This window comes from Paramisgurnus dabryanus, chromosome 20, assembly GCF_030506205.2.
Source record: "Paramisgurnus dabryanus chromosome 20, PD_genome_1.1, whole genome shotgun sequence".
NCBI lineage: Eukaryota > Metazoa > Chordata > Actinopteri > Cypriniformes > Cobitidae > Paramisgurnus > Paramisgurnus dabryanus.
The window spans coordinates 14,208,083-14,226,777 of record NC_133356.1 but is presented as its reverse complement, the minus strand read 5'-3'; the positions used below and the strand labels follow the sequence as shown (position 1 = coordinate 14,226,777).

At 39.9% G+C, this 18,695-nt stretch overlaps 1 protein-coding gene across 7 annotated transcripts in view; it reads left to right on the top strand.

Annotated features, from left to right (window-relative positions):
- zmiz1a (zinc finger, MIZ-type containing 1a) overlaps positions 1-18,695 on the top strand; it is a 155,326-nt gene that overhangs the window by 127,056 nt on the left and 9,575 nt on the right. For 5 of the 7 annotated variants that reach the window (XM_065296577.1, XM_065296573.2, XM_065296574.2 and 2 more), the window contains 12 exons: positions 13,365-13,500; positions 14,059-14,173; positions 14,256-14,473; positions 14,802-14,997; positions 15,100-15,390; positions 15,467-15,649; positions 15,734-15,802; positions 15,892-16,057; positions 16,368-16,509; positions 16,802-17,012; positions 17,296-17,401; positions 17,516-17,676. In XM_065296577.1, coding sequence (XP_065152649.1) covers positions 13,365-13,500; positions 14,059-14,173; positions 14,256-14,473; positions 14,802-14,997; positions 15,100-15,390; positions 15,467-15,649; positions 15,734-15,802; positions 15,892-16,057; positions 16,368-16,509; positions 16,802-17,012; positions 17,296-17,401; positions 17,516-17,676 — 1,994 coding nt within the window. Of the gene's footprint in view, positions 1-4,479; positions 4,516-13,364; positions 13,501-14,058; positions 14,174-14,255; positions 14,474-14,801; positions 14,998-15,099; positions 15,391-15,466; positions 15,650-15,733; positions 15,803-15,891; positions 16,058-16,367; positions 16,510-16,801; positions 17,013-17,295; positions 17,402-17,515; positions 17,677-18,695 lie in introns of all 7 variants that reach the window. The other 2 variants (XM_065296572.2, XM_065296571.1) reach the window with 1 other exon arrangement.

Genomic DNA, 18,695 nt, shown 5'->3' with positions numbered 1-18,695 from the left:
ATAAGATTATATTTGTTTACATTAGTTAATGCATTAGCTAATTTGATCCAACAGTGAACAAAACTTCGACACTTCTAGATTTTTTTCTGTTAGTTCATGTTAATGTCAGCATTTTGTGCTAAGTTTTTTTTAATAAGTTATTAAATAGTTGCACACCAAACTAACATGAACAATTGTGTTTGCATTAACCAGCATAAACAAAGATTAATGAATGCATATTGTTAGTTAATGTTAGCTAATGCATTCGTTAATAAATACAACTGTATTGTAAAATGTTACCTCCTTTTTTTTAGCTTAAAGGCTCAACTCTTTTATTGTATGAGAGAGAGAGAGAGAGAGAGAGAGAGAGAGAGAGAGAAAGAGAAAGAGAAAGAGAGAGAGAGCGCAACTGTCTGCTAACCTTAAAGGGACACTTCACTTTTTTTGAAAATATGCTCATTTTCCAGCTCCCCTAGAGTTAAACATTTGATTCTTACCGTTTTGAAATCCATTCAGATGATCTCCGGGTCTGGCGCTAGCACTTTTAGCATAGCTTAGCACAATTCATTGAATCTGATTAGACCATTAGCATCGGGCTAAAAAAGAAACAAAAGAGTTTCAATATTTTTGCTATTTAAAACTTAGTCTTAAAACGTAGTGATATTACGCACTGCCCGAAAATAGTCCCTTTGGTTACTTTCAATAGCAGGGGACTATTTTTGGGCAGTGCGTAATATCACTACGCCTGTTGCAGCCATGTTTCATCAGCAAAGTCCTTGACTATTACGCCAGAATGAGAGTAGCCTATAGTCCTAACCATATCTGCCTAGAAAATCACAACTTTTTATTTTCTGTCGGTCTTCGTACACGATGTAACTACAGAAGAGTCAAGTTTTAAATAGGAAAAATATTGAAAGTCTTTGGTTATTTTTTAGCGTGATGCTAATGGTCTTAACAGATTCAATGGATTGTGCTAAGCTATGCTAAAAGTGCTAGCGCCAGACTCGGAAATCAGCTAAATGGATTTCAAAACTGTAAGAATCAAATGTTTAACTCCGGGGAGCTGGAAATTGAACATTTAAAAAAAAAGTGGAATGTCCCTTTAACTGTTTGGTGTTCTATGGAAGAATAAACATTAGGGTTTGGGACAACATGAGGAAGAGTAAATTATGAAAATTTTGGGGTGAACTGTTTCTTTAAATGCCTTCTCTCAACAAGCAGAATGTGTAATCTCAATTTCTAAGTGATGGGATGGGGCACATAAAACACAACTGCATTTTCAAGTCCCGCACATGATAGAGCCGTAACAGCTGACTGGGTATGACCTAGATCCTTGTTTCTCACACACAGAGGGTCAGAGTGGACTTGATTATCTGCAGGAGGAGAGCTGACCTATTTGAGACACAGTGTTTTTGTCAGTCTTATAGCAGTTTGACGTGAGCCTGGAGACAGCATGGCTCCAACTGCTCAGCCAGTTAAATGGAGAATCCTCAGTGCATGGATGTGATTTACTACACATGCATAACAGAGCTGTAAATCATTGGTGGAGAAGAAGTTTGCATGTAGCGTTCTGGAGGGATTATTTTATGTTTGATTGGTCGTAGAGATGGTTTTAAAAGAAACAGGTCTTGAAAAAGTAAATGTTATCTTCCAGAATGCAGACATGGGAATTTTTAATAGCTTACAGAGATTCCTGCACTGTAGCTCAGTTGATAGAGCATTGTGTTAGCAGCACAGAGATCAAGGGTTCGATACCCAGGGAGCACAATACTGTACTGATAAAAAGTATTGTTGGAAAAACAAGACTTTGCCAAATGCATAAATGTAAATGTACGCCCTTGTTGTATATTTAGCTAGCAAAAACCTGCCTTAAATTGAGTGCTTCTGCAATAATGTCCCAGATCTAAGCACAGTCCCAAGATATTTATAGTAAATAGTTGTTTGTGGCTGCTACAGGATGGCATTTAAAGGCTGCATGCAGTGTTGTAAGGATAATATGCTGCTCCAGGTAAATCTACAGGTGTTGTTCGAGTGAATTTTGGTTAACGCTCTTAGCCTCAGACTATGTACTGAGAGGGGGAAATAAACAATGGTTTGCTATAATCAAGATCCTGCTGTTTATGTGTGAACTTCCTCCTCAGCGGTGAGGAGCTTTTAATAGCTCTCTGCTTTCTGCAGATGTGCTGTTTGTGTTTGCCGGCTTGACTTCATTTAAACATGCAAATGTTATTCTAACGTTTTGGCATACAAATCAGTTCAAATTTTCAAGCTGTCTAAAAGTACGCTTGCTACTTCTTTTGGGAGACATTTACATACATTTTCGTGGCTTTTCATTCAAGTAAAATGTGTTTTGAGAGGTTGTATGTGCAGACTGCTGACATTAATTATTATTATTGCCAATTACAATAAGCATAAAGTAACAAATTAGTCAAATTATCAAAGGGGAAAATATTTATAATCCGTCCCCTTCTTACTGCACTTGTGTTAAGTGAAAGAAGTAACAAATAAACTAGGACCTTAGATGATATATATATATATATATATATATATATCACCGTCTATCCTTGTCCTTAGTAAACCAAAACATTCGTTTTTTTTTTCAGTTTAGCAACTAGTCAGACCATTAAACAGAGATCAGAAGTTCAATTCTGCTCAGACCCGTAATCGCGTCACCGCACGTGCATTAGATGAAACGTCTATATATATATACACTAGCAATGCATTTAATACATTTTTCACAGACCCTGATAAAGTTCACATTTCCCAGTGCAAACATTGTCTATTTTGTATCCTGCGGCAATGGTAAATGTTAAAAGAAGTAGAATATTGTAGCAATTGAAACAAACCATAAACCATATATAGATATATGAAACCAAATATGGATAATGCATATGTTGTGACCACATTTTGCTTGGATGAGCAGGTTCTTAAATGCAGATAAATGTGCATCTGAAACCAAATACTGTACTATATTAATGCACTAAATTGCTTTGTTGCTTGGCAGCTATATGCCTACAGTCGAAAAGTGAACTATATAACTTGGTGGAAAAATTTATTATTAATATTAATATAACATTAATGGCTTTTCTCATATTGTCGTTTTATGGTAATGGTTATGGTTTTAATGGTAAAATTATTGTAATCACACATAGCAAACTGGTATATATAAAATAATTACACAAAGCCAGTCTGAATTGTTTTTAAAGGGACAATAAGTAGGATATACCCCTGCTAGGATTTGCATTCAAAGGAACAGTGCTCTCTAGCGCCTCGCCTTTCCAAATGCGTGTTGCGTTGGTAGGCTAGTGCTTTTTGTTTCTCTCTGCTATTATAGTTTATCAATACGGCGGAACGACATGGAAGCCTCCTTGGACTACCCGTTCAATGTAAGTAAAGAGAAGAAATTCTAAGCTTAAAAAGCAAAATCAGATCATTGGCATTTTACAGGTCATTTGACACCAACAAGGATATATTTATGAATAAAGACATTGATTTTGATTAATAAAACACTTAAAATCCTACTTATAGTCCTTTTAAGCTGTGCTCTTGTTTACCCCTCTTTGAAAATGCAAAATTAATCATGGCTCCGGTTCTAAATGTACCTTTGTGATTGTTTTATCATATGTGCAAGAGCAAATTTCTAATAGTTTTATACAGTAGGTTTTTAATATTGTTAGTGTTAGTTGAACCTTAATCTTCAGAGATACTGACTTGATTGTTAATGTGACTAATTTGATATTTAAATGATTTTCCTCATACTGTGACGAGCGTGTTATTCATATGAAGTGTCATCAAGATACATGCATATAAATCAAACTATAATTACACCACTGTGTCTTGAAATCCTCTGTGGCTTATTTGTGACATGTTTAGTTATTCTTATAGAGGTATAGATAGTATTTGACACAATATTGTTAATGTTTGTCATTATTATATAAACCGTTATTAGTCATATAAAATGTTATGTTGAACTAAAAAGTGAATTCAAAACTACAATAAACTCTTGATATCGTGAAATTTCTGACAAATGTGCAAGCAACTTGGAATATTTCAGCCAATCTTGAGAGATTTTCTTACGAAGAGAAGTCAGCGTTTCATTCAGCAAACATAGAGCAGAACCAGGGTCCTGTTTATCCCAAAACAAAAATCAGTAGGTTGTTTCTAGCTGGCCATTAGCTGGTCCACACTAGATTTGACTGGTCAAACCAACACCACTTTCCAAAAATCCAGCTTGACTACCATAAGCTGAAAATGATGAGCTGGTAGCCGGTTTGTTGCTGGTCCACCACAGTGACCAGCTAATAACCATCTGAGGCAAACTAGAAATCGATTACCATGTTCCAAAACACAACCACCAGCCTGATGTGTATTTTTCGGCTCGCCTCAATTCAACCAGGACATCTGTTCACCCATCGATGACGTCAACTCTGCTTAATGATACTTTATTGTCTTGATGTTGCTTTGCCCCCTTGAGTAAATTGTTGAATTTGAACCCTACAGAAACCACCACCTGCAGGAGATGTCAGAGTGACACAGGTACTCTTCTGTGTTCTAGCATTGTTTGGCTTGTGGAGAGCTCTCTCTCCCTCTCTCTGTTCATCGTCACCATGGACATTCATTCAGTTGTGTTTTGTTTTTTTACTCATTTGTGCGCAGTCACAGGAGATGAGTCGCAGTGACGCAGATGCTTTAAATGTGCTTCCTTTGTTGCGGGGGTGTTTATGTGTGGGTCATTGGCTGCTGACTGAGCATCCATACCTGTTTCATAGACTCATGTCATTTCAGATTAGCTTAGGATGTTTTTTCCCTGTCGTCCTTTTTGAGGCACTGAATGTACAGCTTTATTCTTGGACTGTACAGCTCATTAAATAGGAATGATGTTTTATACACCCATTTTGTGACATTTTATGTTTGAAATTGAGCTTTCATTCGTATGTCTCTCACATCCAGGGCTGCCCTGTGTCGTGTGCTGATTTAAAAAAGTATTTTCTGTTTCATCAGTCATTGTTTTTCCAATATAGTGGAATCCCACAATGCACTATGCTGTGTGTACTTCAGTTTCCTTTTTACAACATAAAAGAGCATCAAGCTGTTTTGATTTTCTCATACAGACAGTATAGTCAGTGAGTACAGTATGTATTGTGTGGATGTCACAGTGCTGTACTAACGCTATTACATTTGACAATGATAGAAATAGACACGGACATGCAATAGTGTATTAATTCAAATTAGACAGTGTTGTGGTTGTGCTTTTTTAAATCTGTTCAAAGTGTTTTATTCTGGTAACAGGTTGAGTTTTGAGTTTTCTGGCATTAGTTAACATTGGTGTCTGTGTGTTGTGTAGTAGTGGAGTCAGCTGTCCTGAGTGGTTACATTCTGTGTGAGTTGAGGTCACTTTGTGGCCCGTTAGCCTCTGTTAGGGGTTAATAAGTCGTGTGTGTGTGTGTGTGTGTGTGTGTGTGTGTGTGTACTGAGGCTTTAATTAAAATATGAGCCTCTGTTGTAAGTGTGGATCTGTCCTGTGACATTAATAGCAGTCTGCCTGAACACAGACCTGCTGTACTGTCGGGCACTGGTACAGGTGGATAACCACATTTATAGACCTCGTCATGTAGCATATCACCATTTTAAAGGGATAGTTCACCCAACAATTAAAATACTGTCAACATTTATTTACCCTCATGTCTTTCAAAACCTGTATATGACTCAAAAGAAGAGGACCACAAAAGAAGATATTTTGATAAATGCCTCAGTGGTTTTGTATACATACAATGGAAGTCCGTGAGGGCCAGTGTTGTTTGGTTACCAGCATTCATTATATTATCCCCTCTTTATGTTCTGAAAGAAAGTCATATAGTTTAAGAAGGATGATGGAAGGATGAGTAAATAAAATGTTGAACTGTCCCTTGCGGAAAGAATATTTGCATCTTTTTACATGTCTGCATTTTACATATTTCTGCATAGATTTTAGAGGACAGTTGGTAAAAAAAAATTCCTTGCATGTGCTTTTATAAGAGTTTCGCACTTATCGGCAACTAAGGCTCCAAAGCTTTTAAACGCTGCTGAAAATGCCTGGTGGACACCAAATTCTAGCTGTTTTTTCAGCTGAGCGCCAGCTTTTTTCAGCTGAGCGCTTTGGTTGCTGTGATACTTCTGCTTTGTTTATCATTCGTTGTATGATGCACCCGTTGGTTGTTGTGATATTTGTCCCGCCCCTCCTCCACTGTGATTGGATGGCCATGTGAGAACTCACATTGATGAGCTTTTCACCCAAAGTTGAATATTTTTAAATTCGGTGCTGTGCATGAAAAAACTACCGAGCGTTGGCTTTCAGCGCGGGAAAACAAACGCTAGCTGCTGGCTTTTTAGAAAAACGCCGAGCTTCCATATGCTGGCCACGGGCGTAAAAGCTTTGGTGTGCACGCCCCCTAAGGGTACTGCATGCTTTAAGATTAGCAGGAGAAGTGCGGCTTTATAGTTTTTAAATACTGTTTAAATGAATTAAAACTATTTTGCCCATAACTCAGTCTACTTATTAAAATATAAAGAGTTGAAGAAAAAAAAAAGATTTCTCATATTTCTATTTTATTAATAGCTTAGACAAAATCCTATTTGGCTCGCAGGGGGGCACTGCCCCAATCTCTGCCTATTCGTTTCTCCGTGTATACCCTTTCATAAGCATACAGTTTATCTTGCCCTGTGTATTGTGGTTTTACACAAATCTCTCTCTGAAAGGAAGGTTTAAGCTGCTTAAACACTGGGAAAGACCTGCATTTACAGATTTCAGTACTCTGCATTGAGGAATTTAGAGTGATTTTGTAAAAATTAGGCACAGTGACCCAGTATTTGAAATAGACAGATTATCAGATTATCTACTACTTGACTAGTTGAGGTAGACTCAAGATCTGTGTAAATGGCAGTTTAAGATTGTAGTCTTAGTAACAGTTTACATTTGACATTTTTAACATTAGTCAATGCAATTACATAATAATAACAAACAATGGCATTTACTTATATTTGTTAAAAAAACATATTTTTGTATATATATGTATATATATTTAATAAGAACATATCTTTTAATTTTCTACAATGTTCAATTTTCCATAGACAGTATCTAATGTTATACGATGGTCTCAATGGGGTGAGAACGAAGGGAAAAGACATTCTGGCCGTTTAAACAGCACTTTTTACACTGAGGAAAGTCTGAGTGGTCTAACAGGGCCAGTCGAAAATATATCTTTGAGTATTTAAAATACTTTGACTTCATAATTGATGCACCAAACCTGCATTCAGTGCATTCGGTGAATACGCAGTAAATAGGCAAATGTGTTAATTTATTAAACAGAGATTTTGTCCCCACTCTATAATCCTAACCTGTTTCTGTAGCTCAACTAGCATTGCATTGCAGATAAACACGCATACTTATAATGCTTTCAAACTGAAACTTTTTAATAAGTCTCTTGGATAACAGCGTGTGTCAAATTATTAAATGTAAACTGTATATGTAACCTCTGTTTGCAGCCACCCACTTTTTATTCGAAACATCATAATCAAAAACCCTATTATGAGGTGTTGAAGGCAATAAAACAGCGTGAGAAAGTGAGTTTGGCCAAGTTGGGTTGCTGGCAGAAATAAAGTGGCCAACGGAGGGTAGAGATTATTGGGGCGGCTTCAGAGACGACTTGGGTTACCGAGGTGACCTGGGTTCCCTACACACTGGATCATTTGGAGATTTACCCGGTCAGTTATTCAAAGCCAACTAAACCTGCTTGAAGAGCCTCTTCTGTAGACAAAGAGCAGACGTGGAGGGGGTGGGTGGGTTTGTGTAGTGTCTGTCTCACTGGTCTGTTTTGCCAGAAGTCTGTAGAGCCACAGGCTGTTGTCCTCTCAGTAAGACTGTTTCTGCTGCGGAGTGGAGCGGTCTGGCACCTTTAGGAACAGCAGAACATGGCTAACATGACTCACTGTGAACATAGACGTAAAGCTTGCGTAGATAGCATGTCTGTCTGGCCACCAAGAGTGTGCCTTCTTTCCGAAAGAGTAACAAACCCCAGCAACCAACATGCAATGCCCTAGCTAGCAACATCCCATAACACGGGAAAGCACCACTTAGAAGTCTAGTTCGTGTTAACATTTTCAAGTGTTTTGTTACAACATGACACACTGAGTCATTAATGTGCTGCTAACACCGTTAATGTCTTTGTTCTCACCATGAAATTACTTTATTACACAGTGTTTAACAGCAGTTATTGGAGCTGCTCTGTTGTGATAATAAACAGCATACTAACTATGCAAAGACTATATTAAAATCTGGCTGGTGTAAGTACACTTCAGTTTTAGTGTCTGGCTGGCGCAGCTCTATGTCCGTGCTCCTCTCTTCCTGCTGGGATCACTGCCTGGAGCTAACCGCTGTGAGCCAGTCCTGCCACCATAATGCCCGCTGTCATAGACCCAACACAGAGCCATGCCACCGAAATGCCCAGCACAGCAGACTACTGCCAACATAACACTCAACAAATGCTTTCTGGAGCAGGTGTCTGGCAAATAAAGCAAGACTAAATGAGAGATGAGAGATAAATGAGAGAAAAACAGAGGTGTTTTACGAGAATGAAAGATGCACAGATATTATTGTTTTAGAAAAACTTTCTCTTCACCACTCACTAATATCTGCAATTTTTAGTCAGCAATGCTATAAATTATCTCGTATAAAGTGTGTTTATTATTGTCACCAACTGCTGTTAATAACATTGAGGATGCTATAACTAAGAAACAAGGCATTATTACATCTCAATGTATTACTTTTTAACAAACTCCCTTATCATTTCATCATAAAAATTCCAGTGTACGGTGGGAGGGACACTGCATTAAATTTCATCAAATATAATGTTACATATCATTGTGAAGCTGAACTTTTTGTGATTCAAATGATGTAAACCATTTTAATATACAATCAACACGGCAAGTACAATTTGTGTCCTTTTTAGGCATTTTTAGCCTTTTTCAGGAATGCTAAGGGGTTAAAAATTTGTCCCAAGCTGACACTGGGGCAGTACCCTTTGTAAATGTCCTAATATGTACCATTTATCTACAGATATGTATATATTTGGTACCCGTACTTGCTAATATGCACTCTTTGGTACCAGTATGTACCTCTGAGGTACTTTTTAGGTGCAAAGATGTAATTTTTGAAAGGGTACCGCCACAGGGACAATTTTTATCAGTTTTCCTGACAAAATCATCTCAACAATCTGTGATTGGTGGATGAAACATTATAATGTAATGCATATTGTAAAGACGCTCTGCTAAATGATTGGCAAAGGATTTATTAGCTGTTATAAAATGCACTGTAACACTGCTTTGCGGGGCTTATTGCTTTTATAAAATGGTCACTTCATATGCATAGCAGGATTTCATAAAATAAATACATGGTAGGCCCTTGATGGCATAGTGATGTTCTGTAGGTACAAGTAGCTTACTACATTCTTGATTTGCATAATTAATATTAGGCTATTCTACGAGTATCAGCATTGGTGCAAATACTGTTTCTGAGAGAGTTGCATTTGGCTAGACAAGAGGAATATTGTACTGTACGTTGACAGGCGGCACTGTGTTGATTCAGCTAAGCACTGGTTGTTTTTCACCGAGTTTAGGAGGCAGGAGCGCTTTAGTCTTTGTTAGGTGTGGGAGGCATGCTAGGCGGGGAACAACAGTTGAAAATTGGCAGGCGGCGTCTGGCTGTAACCTGTCATATGAGCTCTAAGTTGGTCTTTTGTGAGAAAATAGCACTTGCCAGCATGCAGAGGTAGTGATTTAGCTGGCCGATAAGCTCTCTGTAATGGCAGGGTAGAATAATTCTCATTGAAGTAGGTGGGTGATTCCAGCCTTCCTCTCGAATCCTGCTGGGACGGCTTTCACGCCTGTCGCAGAGAGGTGAGAAGCATTCCCTCTGAAACCGACCCCTTTGATATATTTACCCAAACGCGATTTTCAACGTAATTGTGCGTTTGAACTCGCAAAAGGGAAAGTGAGTCGGGTGCTGCTGGGATATTGAATAACTTAAAGCTGTTTCTTGGAAGGACTCCAGTCTGAATTAAGCCAAGCATTAAGGGTCCTTGAATTTCTTTTTTTTTTTTTATTATTATTAATATAGACGCAAAGTGACTAATATCACACAAATAAAGGCTGTAGTAAATAAGTCTGAGCTGTGCGTGTGTCGTTTGGTGTTTTTCAATAGCGCGTGTGCTCTTTTACGTTCTTCAAGCAATAAATGTGCTGGAGACAGCTGAGCAGTCTTAGTAGTCATTACTGGCTGATCGATTTCGAGAGGAAAGAGCCAAGACAGACGTCTGTCTCTCTACACCAGACACACACACACAGAGAGAGAGAGAGTGAGACGTTCTGGACTCTTGACACCACCCCCTGTGCTCTTTTTTACTCATCTACTGTCTGTGAAGTAGATTTGGAGAAGAAAGAGGAGCATTGTTCCATGTATGAACCCGTTTTAAGGGAAAGGGAATATTTTATAAGGTCCCTTGCAGAAGCTGTTTGATAGGAGGGGAAGACATGAGGTGCTGCATCACTGAAACTGTTCCTGGCTTTTGTTCCTGTTCTGTCTGCTTGTGATATGATTTTTTTAGTACTTCACTGTGTGCAGCTGAGTCACTGTACTGTATGAAAGGGGTGTTTTTTCAATTTGATAAAGATATTATATTTCTGCAAGATTGTCAACATTCAATCTCTTTAAGTGCTTATAAATGACATTGTGCTATTGCATGCTAAATGAATAAAAAATTACATGATGGGAAATTAGATGTGATGAAACTTTCCGTATTTTCGGTTATGGCCTCATTTTTTCGTACTTGAGAGCCAACAAAATGACATAGTAGAAATAGTAGAATAAGTTAAACACTTTCTCTGTCTATTTTATGTGACAAGTAAGGATATGCGCAATGAATCTTGTCAAGCTTGAACCACCACAGATTTTGAATATTAAAAAAATTTGAATGTTGAATTTGGTTTCAGTGAAAATATAAGGGAAATTTGTGGTGTGGTGTAATGAGGAGCCGAAATTTGAAAAATGTTTACAATTGGCTATATGGACATTGCACATATTCCTTCACTGTATATGTCAAATATATTACCCTGTACCACAAAACCAATCATAAGTCACATGGGTATATTCATAACAATAGCCAACAATACATTGTATGGGGCAAAATTATTGTTTTTTTAATACCAAAAATAAATCATGAAAAAATTAAGTAAAGACCATGTTCCATAAAAGATATTTTGTAAATTTCACATGGTAAATATATAAAAAATTAAGTTATCATTAGTAGTATGTGTTGCTAATGCTGGGCACACACTAAAAGATAATCGGGCTGATTTTTTGGCCGATTTCCCCCCTTCCGACAATCCTAGCTAGGTCCCAATTATCTTAATGGTTCTACAGATTATCAGATTTTCCCTTGGTATTAAGAGTGTCCGAACCTGATCGGAAAAAAGTTGGAGCTGCCCAGATCGTGAATCGCAAATATTAAAAATGTTTAATATTTACGATACGTGATTGGGGCAGCTCCAACGTTTTTCCGATCAAGTTCGGAAGGGAAGGTCAGCATCAGAACTCCTGATGTGTGGGGGAACCCCGAGGACAAACACGTGCAGGTTCTTGAGATATCACTTGAAACGAAACAATATCCAATCAGAAAGCGAGATGATGGAAGATGGAAGTATTCTGCATGACCATTGCTCACCTCAAGCACACATCTTGTACAGTCCATATTCCCGCTGTCTCCACGACTTCACCCAAACCCTTTTCTTTTATTCCTTTGAATTTTCTGTGAAAATCATTCCAAACACTATCATTGAAATGTCTTTCTGCATATCGTCCGGCATGCTTATTCTGAAGTCTCGCAAGATTTTGCGAGATTTCCTGTGTTCACAGTCGAGACTCCGATTGAAAATCTGTTTGTGTGTGGCGTGCTGTTTTTAACACATCATGGCACACCACACACTATAGGAGCAAAACGGTTAAATCTAGGATTTTTTATGTTTGTGGTCTATCGCATTTTGAAAATCTCATAAGATGTAAACAAATCTTTTGGTGTGTACCCAGCATAAGGATGTATTTGGTCAATTTTTTAAGGCGATATTCTTTGCCCCCTCAGATTCCAGATTTTCAAAAAGTTGTATCTTGGCCAAATATTGTCCTATGCTAACAAATCATAGATCATAATCAATGGGAGGCTTTTTTTAAATGTATAAAAAATGGCATACATTAAAAAAAAAAGAATCTTATGCATAGTTGGTCCAGGGTCACATATAAGATCAGCACATGAATAAATATATTTGATCTAAGTTGTTGGTATTTATATAAGCTTGTAAAACACTAAATATAACTCAATTGAGTTCACTTTATGTGTTATAATAAAACAAATAAAACTTATTTCTTGGAATGACTCAGCTATGAGAGCGAGTATATAAACACTGTCAGTTGGAAAGTACAAGGTCCATTTGTTTAAAGAGCACTTAAATGCAGCCTCAGTGATTCAGTCATATACAGCGTAAAGAATCGAGCAGGCCGAGCTCTGGCCCCGTGCCAGCTGCTGCCATCCGAACCGACTCCGTCGCCATGGCGAGATGCTCATTTTGTCAGCCCTCTCAAGAGTAAAGTGCTGCCAGGAGACAACACCAGCATGATTCACTGTCCTCTGCACTGATTCTCATCTCCCATTTCTCTTTCTCTCCCCATCTCCTTCATCATCCTCCCTTCACGAAAGAGAAGGCGGACTTTTGTAGTAAGATCATTGCTTACAGTGCAGCGCAGATGAAAAGCATATGATCCTGAGAGAGAGGAGTGCTGACAAGCCGTCATAGAGGTTCTTAAATGGTTCTGTCTCTCTCGGAGTGTAGTGACCTCTAGTGGTTAGGATTTGAACTGCACTGCAGAGATTACAATTGTGAGCATTTAAGGGCCAGAAAAACATGTAATTAATCAAGCATGAATGTCACCTCAAATGTTTGTGTTTTCATTTCTTTAAAAAGTTCACAAAGGAGGTATCATCCATTTTACCAAATCTTATAGAGAGGGACTTAAGTAATATCTAGCAACTCGTATATCATAGAGACTTGAGTTTGGACTGTTTGACACTTTTGGGCCCCTCAGAACACCCTAGCAACCACAAAGCAATGTGTTGACAAGTTGGCAAGCGCCCACATCGCCATTGTGAAGGGACTGCATAGGCAACTTGAAGAAGGCAGCACTCAAATTCTTGCTTAACAGCAAACCAAATATAAACAAGGTTTCTGTTTGGCTGAAAGTTAATTTGTCTCTGTTCCCAGGATGCTGATGTTTTTCTTTCTCTGTTTTCTCTCTTTTTTTGCAGCACTCCTGTCGTCCTGGTGCGAGGAGCTGGGTCGGCTGCTCTTGTTGCGGCATCAGAAAAATCGTCAGAGTGATCCACAGGGCAAAGTACCCTTGCAGCCACCCATGAACTCCATGAAGCCCTCGCTCTCTCATGGGTCAGTACCCAGATAAAACCCTGCTCCGTAGATCACTAACCAACACTCCTGGAGTTGTTCCAGGATCTGTTAAAACCCACGGTGCCGCTACAGAAGCTTTCTTAGAACTAAATTTCCTCTCGAAATGGAGTTACAGGACCAGTTCAGTGGTCTGGCACAGAAGTGGTTGTTTTCAAGTGCCATGTGATCTTTAAGACTGGCCTTTTCCAAGAAGCTATTGACCGAGCTTTAAACCTGTCTTTACTGTAAGAATGTGTTAAAGAATTCAGCTCTCAACTTTCCAAACAATGGAAGATAAAACATGATAATGTAATTTCGAGGGCTGGGCATGTCAGATAAAGGTGGACAAAGTTATTTGATAGATGTCCATAGAATAATTATGGAAATCCTAGCTTTATGATGTATTGTAGTACGTTGTGTGCTCTAGGGCGGTCGTGACCTGAGATCAGCATACAGACAAATCTTATGAAGAAAAAGTGTAGTCAGGAAAGGAATCACTCTTTATCAATGCATATGTGATGCCACTAATATCACATTACTGTTTGAAATTTGTTTTAGCGATGGATCCTTTCCATATGACGGCGTTCCTTGGCAGCAGAACGCTAACCAGGCCCCAGGTTCATTGTCGGTGGTTACGACGGTGTGGGGAGTCACCAACACGTCACAAAGTCAGGTGAGTCATACGTGCAAGCGTACGAAAAGCAAACGTTAACAAGGATAGCGATAATGTTGAACTTACATTGCTTTTGTTCTAGGTATTGGGTAACCCCATGGCCAATACCAACAATCCCATGAACCCTGGGGGTAATGCGCTGGGGTCGGGAATGTCAGCCAACAACCCAGGGATCAACTCGCCTCAGTTCCCCGGCCAACAGCAACAGTTTTCAGCCAAAGGAGGATCCAACCAGGCGTACATGCAGCAAAGCATGTATGGTCGTCCGGGGCACCCAGGAGGAGGAGGATTTGGAGGAAGGTAGTGTTTCAAGGCGGGATGATGGGAAGTTGTTTGACAAAGAAGGGAGTGTTGCTTTGTATCACTCTGGGAGATTCGGTAAACTACAGCAGAGTCTCCCATTAGTGATATTTGACGCATGGTTTAAAAGCCAAGCCAACACTCGCTTCAAGGATGTTTTTCTCAATAGGGATGATATCACCTTCATGTTATGCCAAGCGCATAGCCATAATACAGATCCATTTGTTTTTCTTTGCAGCCTTTTTTTTGATATTCCAGTAAAGAGACATTTCTCTCTCAGTTGGGTGTAATATAGACATTTTACAAACAGGCTTTTCTTCTACTATAGTTACCCAGGTGGGCCAAATGCACCGGGTGGTATAGGGATGCCCCCTCACACGCGACCTACTTCTGACTTCACCCAACCTGCTGCTGCCGCGGCCGCCGCCGCTGTTGCAGCCGCCGCAGCCACGGCGACAGCCACCGCAACTGCAACCGTGGCTGCCCTGCAAGAAACCAACAAAGATATGAACCAGTACAACCAGGTTGGTCACTTAAAAAAAGATCAATATCCCCAGATGGGCTTTGGCTTGTGCTTTATTTACATGTGACTGCATCTATTCATTTGCTATTGGCCCTCTCCACAGGTCTGCTCCTCTTTCCAGATGGGCCCTACGCAAGGATACAACAACCAGTACATGAATCAGCCTGGGCCTCGTGGCCCTCCGTCCATGGCAGGAGGCATGAACCCAGCTGGTATGGGACCTGGTATGAACAGTTCCAATATGAGTGGCCCACCAATGGGGATGAACCAACCCAGAGGGCCCGGTATGGGGCCCTTTGTTGGACACGGCCAACGGATGCCCCAACAGGGTTACCCGGGCCCACGACCTCAATCCATGCCCATGCCGGGCACTAAGAGGCCTTATCCAGGAGAGGTAGGACCACCTACTATGCCAGAGTTTTTAAACTATTTAAACTGTTTGTTTGCTAAACTAATTCGCTTTCTTATAGCCTAACTACGGAGGTCAGCAATTTGGACCCAATGGCCAGTTTCCCACCCAGCAAGGGCAGTACCCTAACCCAAATGCTTCTAGACCTCTTGCTTCACCCAACTACCCGGGCCAGAGGATGCCAGGACAGCCAGGCTCGGGACAGTACCCCCCCACAAGTGTACCTATGGGCCAATACTATAAGGTACATTTAATTCACAGTTTTGCCAACCAAGAAGACAGATCTTGCTTTTTAGTGTTTTTCACTTTTACAACTTTTCCTTTTCAGCAAGAGCCTTTTAATGGTCAGAATAACAATTTCTCTGGAGGCGGCTATGGGTATAGTCAAGGAAATGGGGTAAGTGTTGAAACTTTTTTTATGTTTCATTTGCACTGTTTAGAAGCACAGATATGTTAAATAAGTTATGTCCGTTTCTTTGGCTAAAGCCTCCTCGGCAGGTAGCAAACTACCCCCACTCGCCTGTTCCTGGGAACCCTACGCCACCCATGACTCCAGGAACTAACATCCCTCAGTACGTTTCACCCAGTCAGGATGTCAAGCCCCCGTTTCCGGACATGAAGCCGAACATGACGTCTTTGCCTCCACCTCCGAGTGAGTCCCACAGACGAGCATTTCATTGCATTGATCTCTCTTCTGTCTGTATTACAAGCTCTGTCACAGTCTATCAAAAGTAAACCCCTATGAAGCCTTTGATCCGGCACCTGGAGCGGAGCGAAAAAAGTCCCATCGCTCATTTATCTGAGATTCATGCATTTTTCACATCCACTCAGAGTTCATTCATAATATATGTGCTTCAGTGGGTAAAACTAGGTGAACTGAAAGGCAAACTCCCCACCCACTGATCCAGTTAAAAACACAGACGGGCTGGGAATTCATCTATTCTTGATATTTGTTCCTTTAGCCATTCCCAACGAGGAGCTGCGATTGACGTTCCCTGTGAGGGATGGGGTGGTGCTGGAGCCCTTCAGATTAGAGCACAACCTGGCCGTCAGTAACCATGTCTTCCATCTACGCCCCTCCGTCCACCAGACTCTCATGTGGAGGTTTGTGCTCTCTTACACATTACCGTACCACCGCGCACAGAGTCTATAATGAGATCTTTCATGCTGTCTAAAAGAACCGTTCACCCAAAAATATAAATCATCTTTCACACATTCTCAAGTCATACCAAACTTGTTTCTCTTTCTTCAGTGAACAGTGAACACAAAAGGCGTTTTCAACAATTAAAATCGCCAACAAATGTACCAAAACTTTTGTTTCTCAAGATGAAATTGAGCCTAAAAACATCTTTTTGACATTTGGTACTGTTCATTTAACACTTTGCTTGTCCCACAGATCTGACCTGGAGCTGCAGTTTAAGTGCTACCACCACGAGGACCGACAAATGAACACCAACTGGCCCGCTTCCGTCCAAGTCAGCGTCAACGCCACGCCCCTCACAATCGAAAGAGGCGATAATAAGACATCCCACAAACCCCTTCACCTGAAACACGTGTGTCAGCCGGGTAGAAACACCATCCAGATCACGGTCACAGCCTGTTGTTGTGTGAGTATTCCTCCGATGCTCGGAAAAGCCGTGCCCTTCAACAATGTATAGTCTGTCATTTAATGGCCATGTCAGATAGCTGTTGTAATGCATGTGATATGAAATCAGATAACACTGATTTGAAGCAGCTCCTTTTCTCTCTTGCTATGTCTGTGGCTGGTATCAGATTTATGCTTCTCTGTTTGAAAGGTGCACGACACAGATTGTGTATCATGTAAAGGATATTCTGAGGTAGAGATGCTTGCTTGCGGGTTGTAACGCATTTGTTCGGGTCTTGTTGCAGTCGCATTTGTTCGTGCTGCAGCTGGTCCACAGGCCGTCGGTGCGATCGGTCCTTCAGGGTCTCCTAAAGAAGAGGCTCCTTCCTGCCGAGCACTGCATTACCAAAAGTGAGTAGATGCTTGAAGCTTTTCCATTGCAGCATTTTTGGAGATCACTAATGTTTTACTCTGCATTTTCATCTCTGTGACCCTCTAATCATTGCAGTGCCTGTTTTTCCACAGTTAAAAGAAACTTTAGTAGCGTAGCGGCATCCTCTGGGAACGCCACACTAAATGGGGAAGATGGAGTGGAGCAGACAGCCATCAAAGTGTCCCTAAAGTGTCCAATCACATTCCGTCGGATTCAACTTCCTGCTAGGGGACATGACTGCAAACATGTGCAGGTGAGCACTATTAAAGTGTTTATCTTTAGGTAGTTGATATGGCTCGAAATTAAAGGGATAGTTCACCCAAAAATAAAAATGTTGTCATCATTTACACATTCTCGCTGCAAAAAATGACATTTATACTTAATATTTATGTCTTTTTTTCGTTACAAATATAAAAAAATCAATTAAGATGCATTTTTTTCATGAGCAAAATGACCTAGGAAAATAAGTCTAGTTTGTAGACAAAAAACATAAAATTTAAAGGCGGGGTGCATGATCTCTGAAAGCCAATGTTGACATATGAAATCACCTAAACAAACACGCCCCTACCCCAATAGAATCTGGACCTTCTTTTGATAGACCCGCCCCACACATACGCAACCCATGCAACAATGTTGTTTAGAAGACACGCCCCTTACTGCTGATTGGTGTGTTTTGGTACTTGGCCCGACTAGCTTTTCCAAAGTTTTGTTTTTAAAAATCATGCACCCCGCCTTTAAGTAAATTTGTGCCTAAAACAAGCAAAAAAATCTGACAATAGAGTAAGAGAAAAAATATTGAACTTTTTTTCTTAACTTAATTCAAGAAAAATTAAAAAAAAAATTGTTTGCTTGTTTTAAGCACAAAATCACTTTAATTATTTATTTTTGTCTAAAAACGAGGTAATTTTGTTTATCAAGAAAATACATATTGATTTAAGAATTTTTAGATACTTGTACTGAATTTTTGCAGAGCTCATGTTGAAACAAACCTGTATAAATGTCTTTGTTCTGATAAACACAAAGGAAGATATTTTAAAGAATGTTTGTAACCAAACCGATCTAAGGCCCCATTGACTTCCATAGTAGGAAAAAAGAATACTATGGAAGTGAATGGTGCTCATGATCGGTTTGGTTGCTGTAGCCCAAGTTGTAGAGCACTGTGCTAGCAGTGCAAAGTTTTATATAATATAATCAGGGTTCTAAATTAACTTTTTTGACCACCAGCCAAAGTGGCTGGTAACTTTCTAAAGTTACCAGCCAAACAGCATTTCC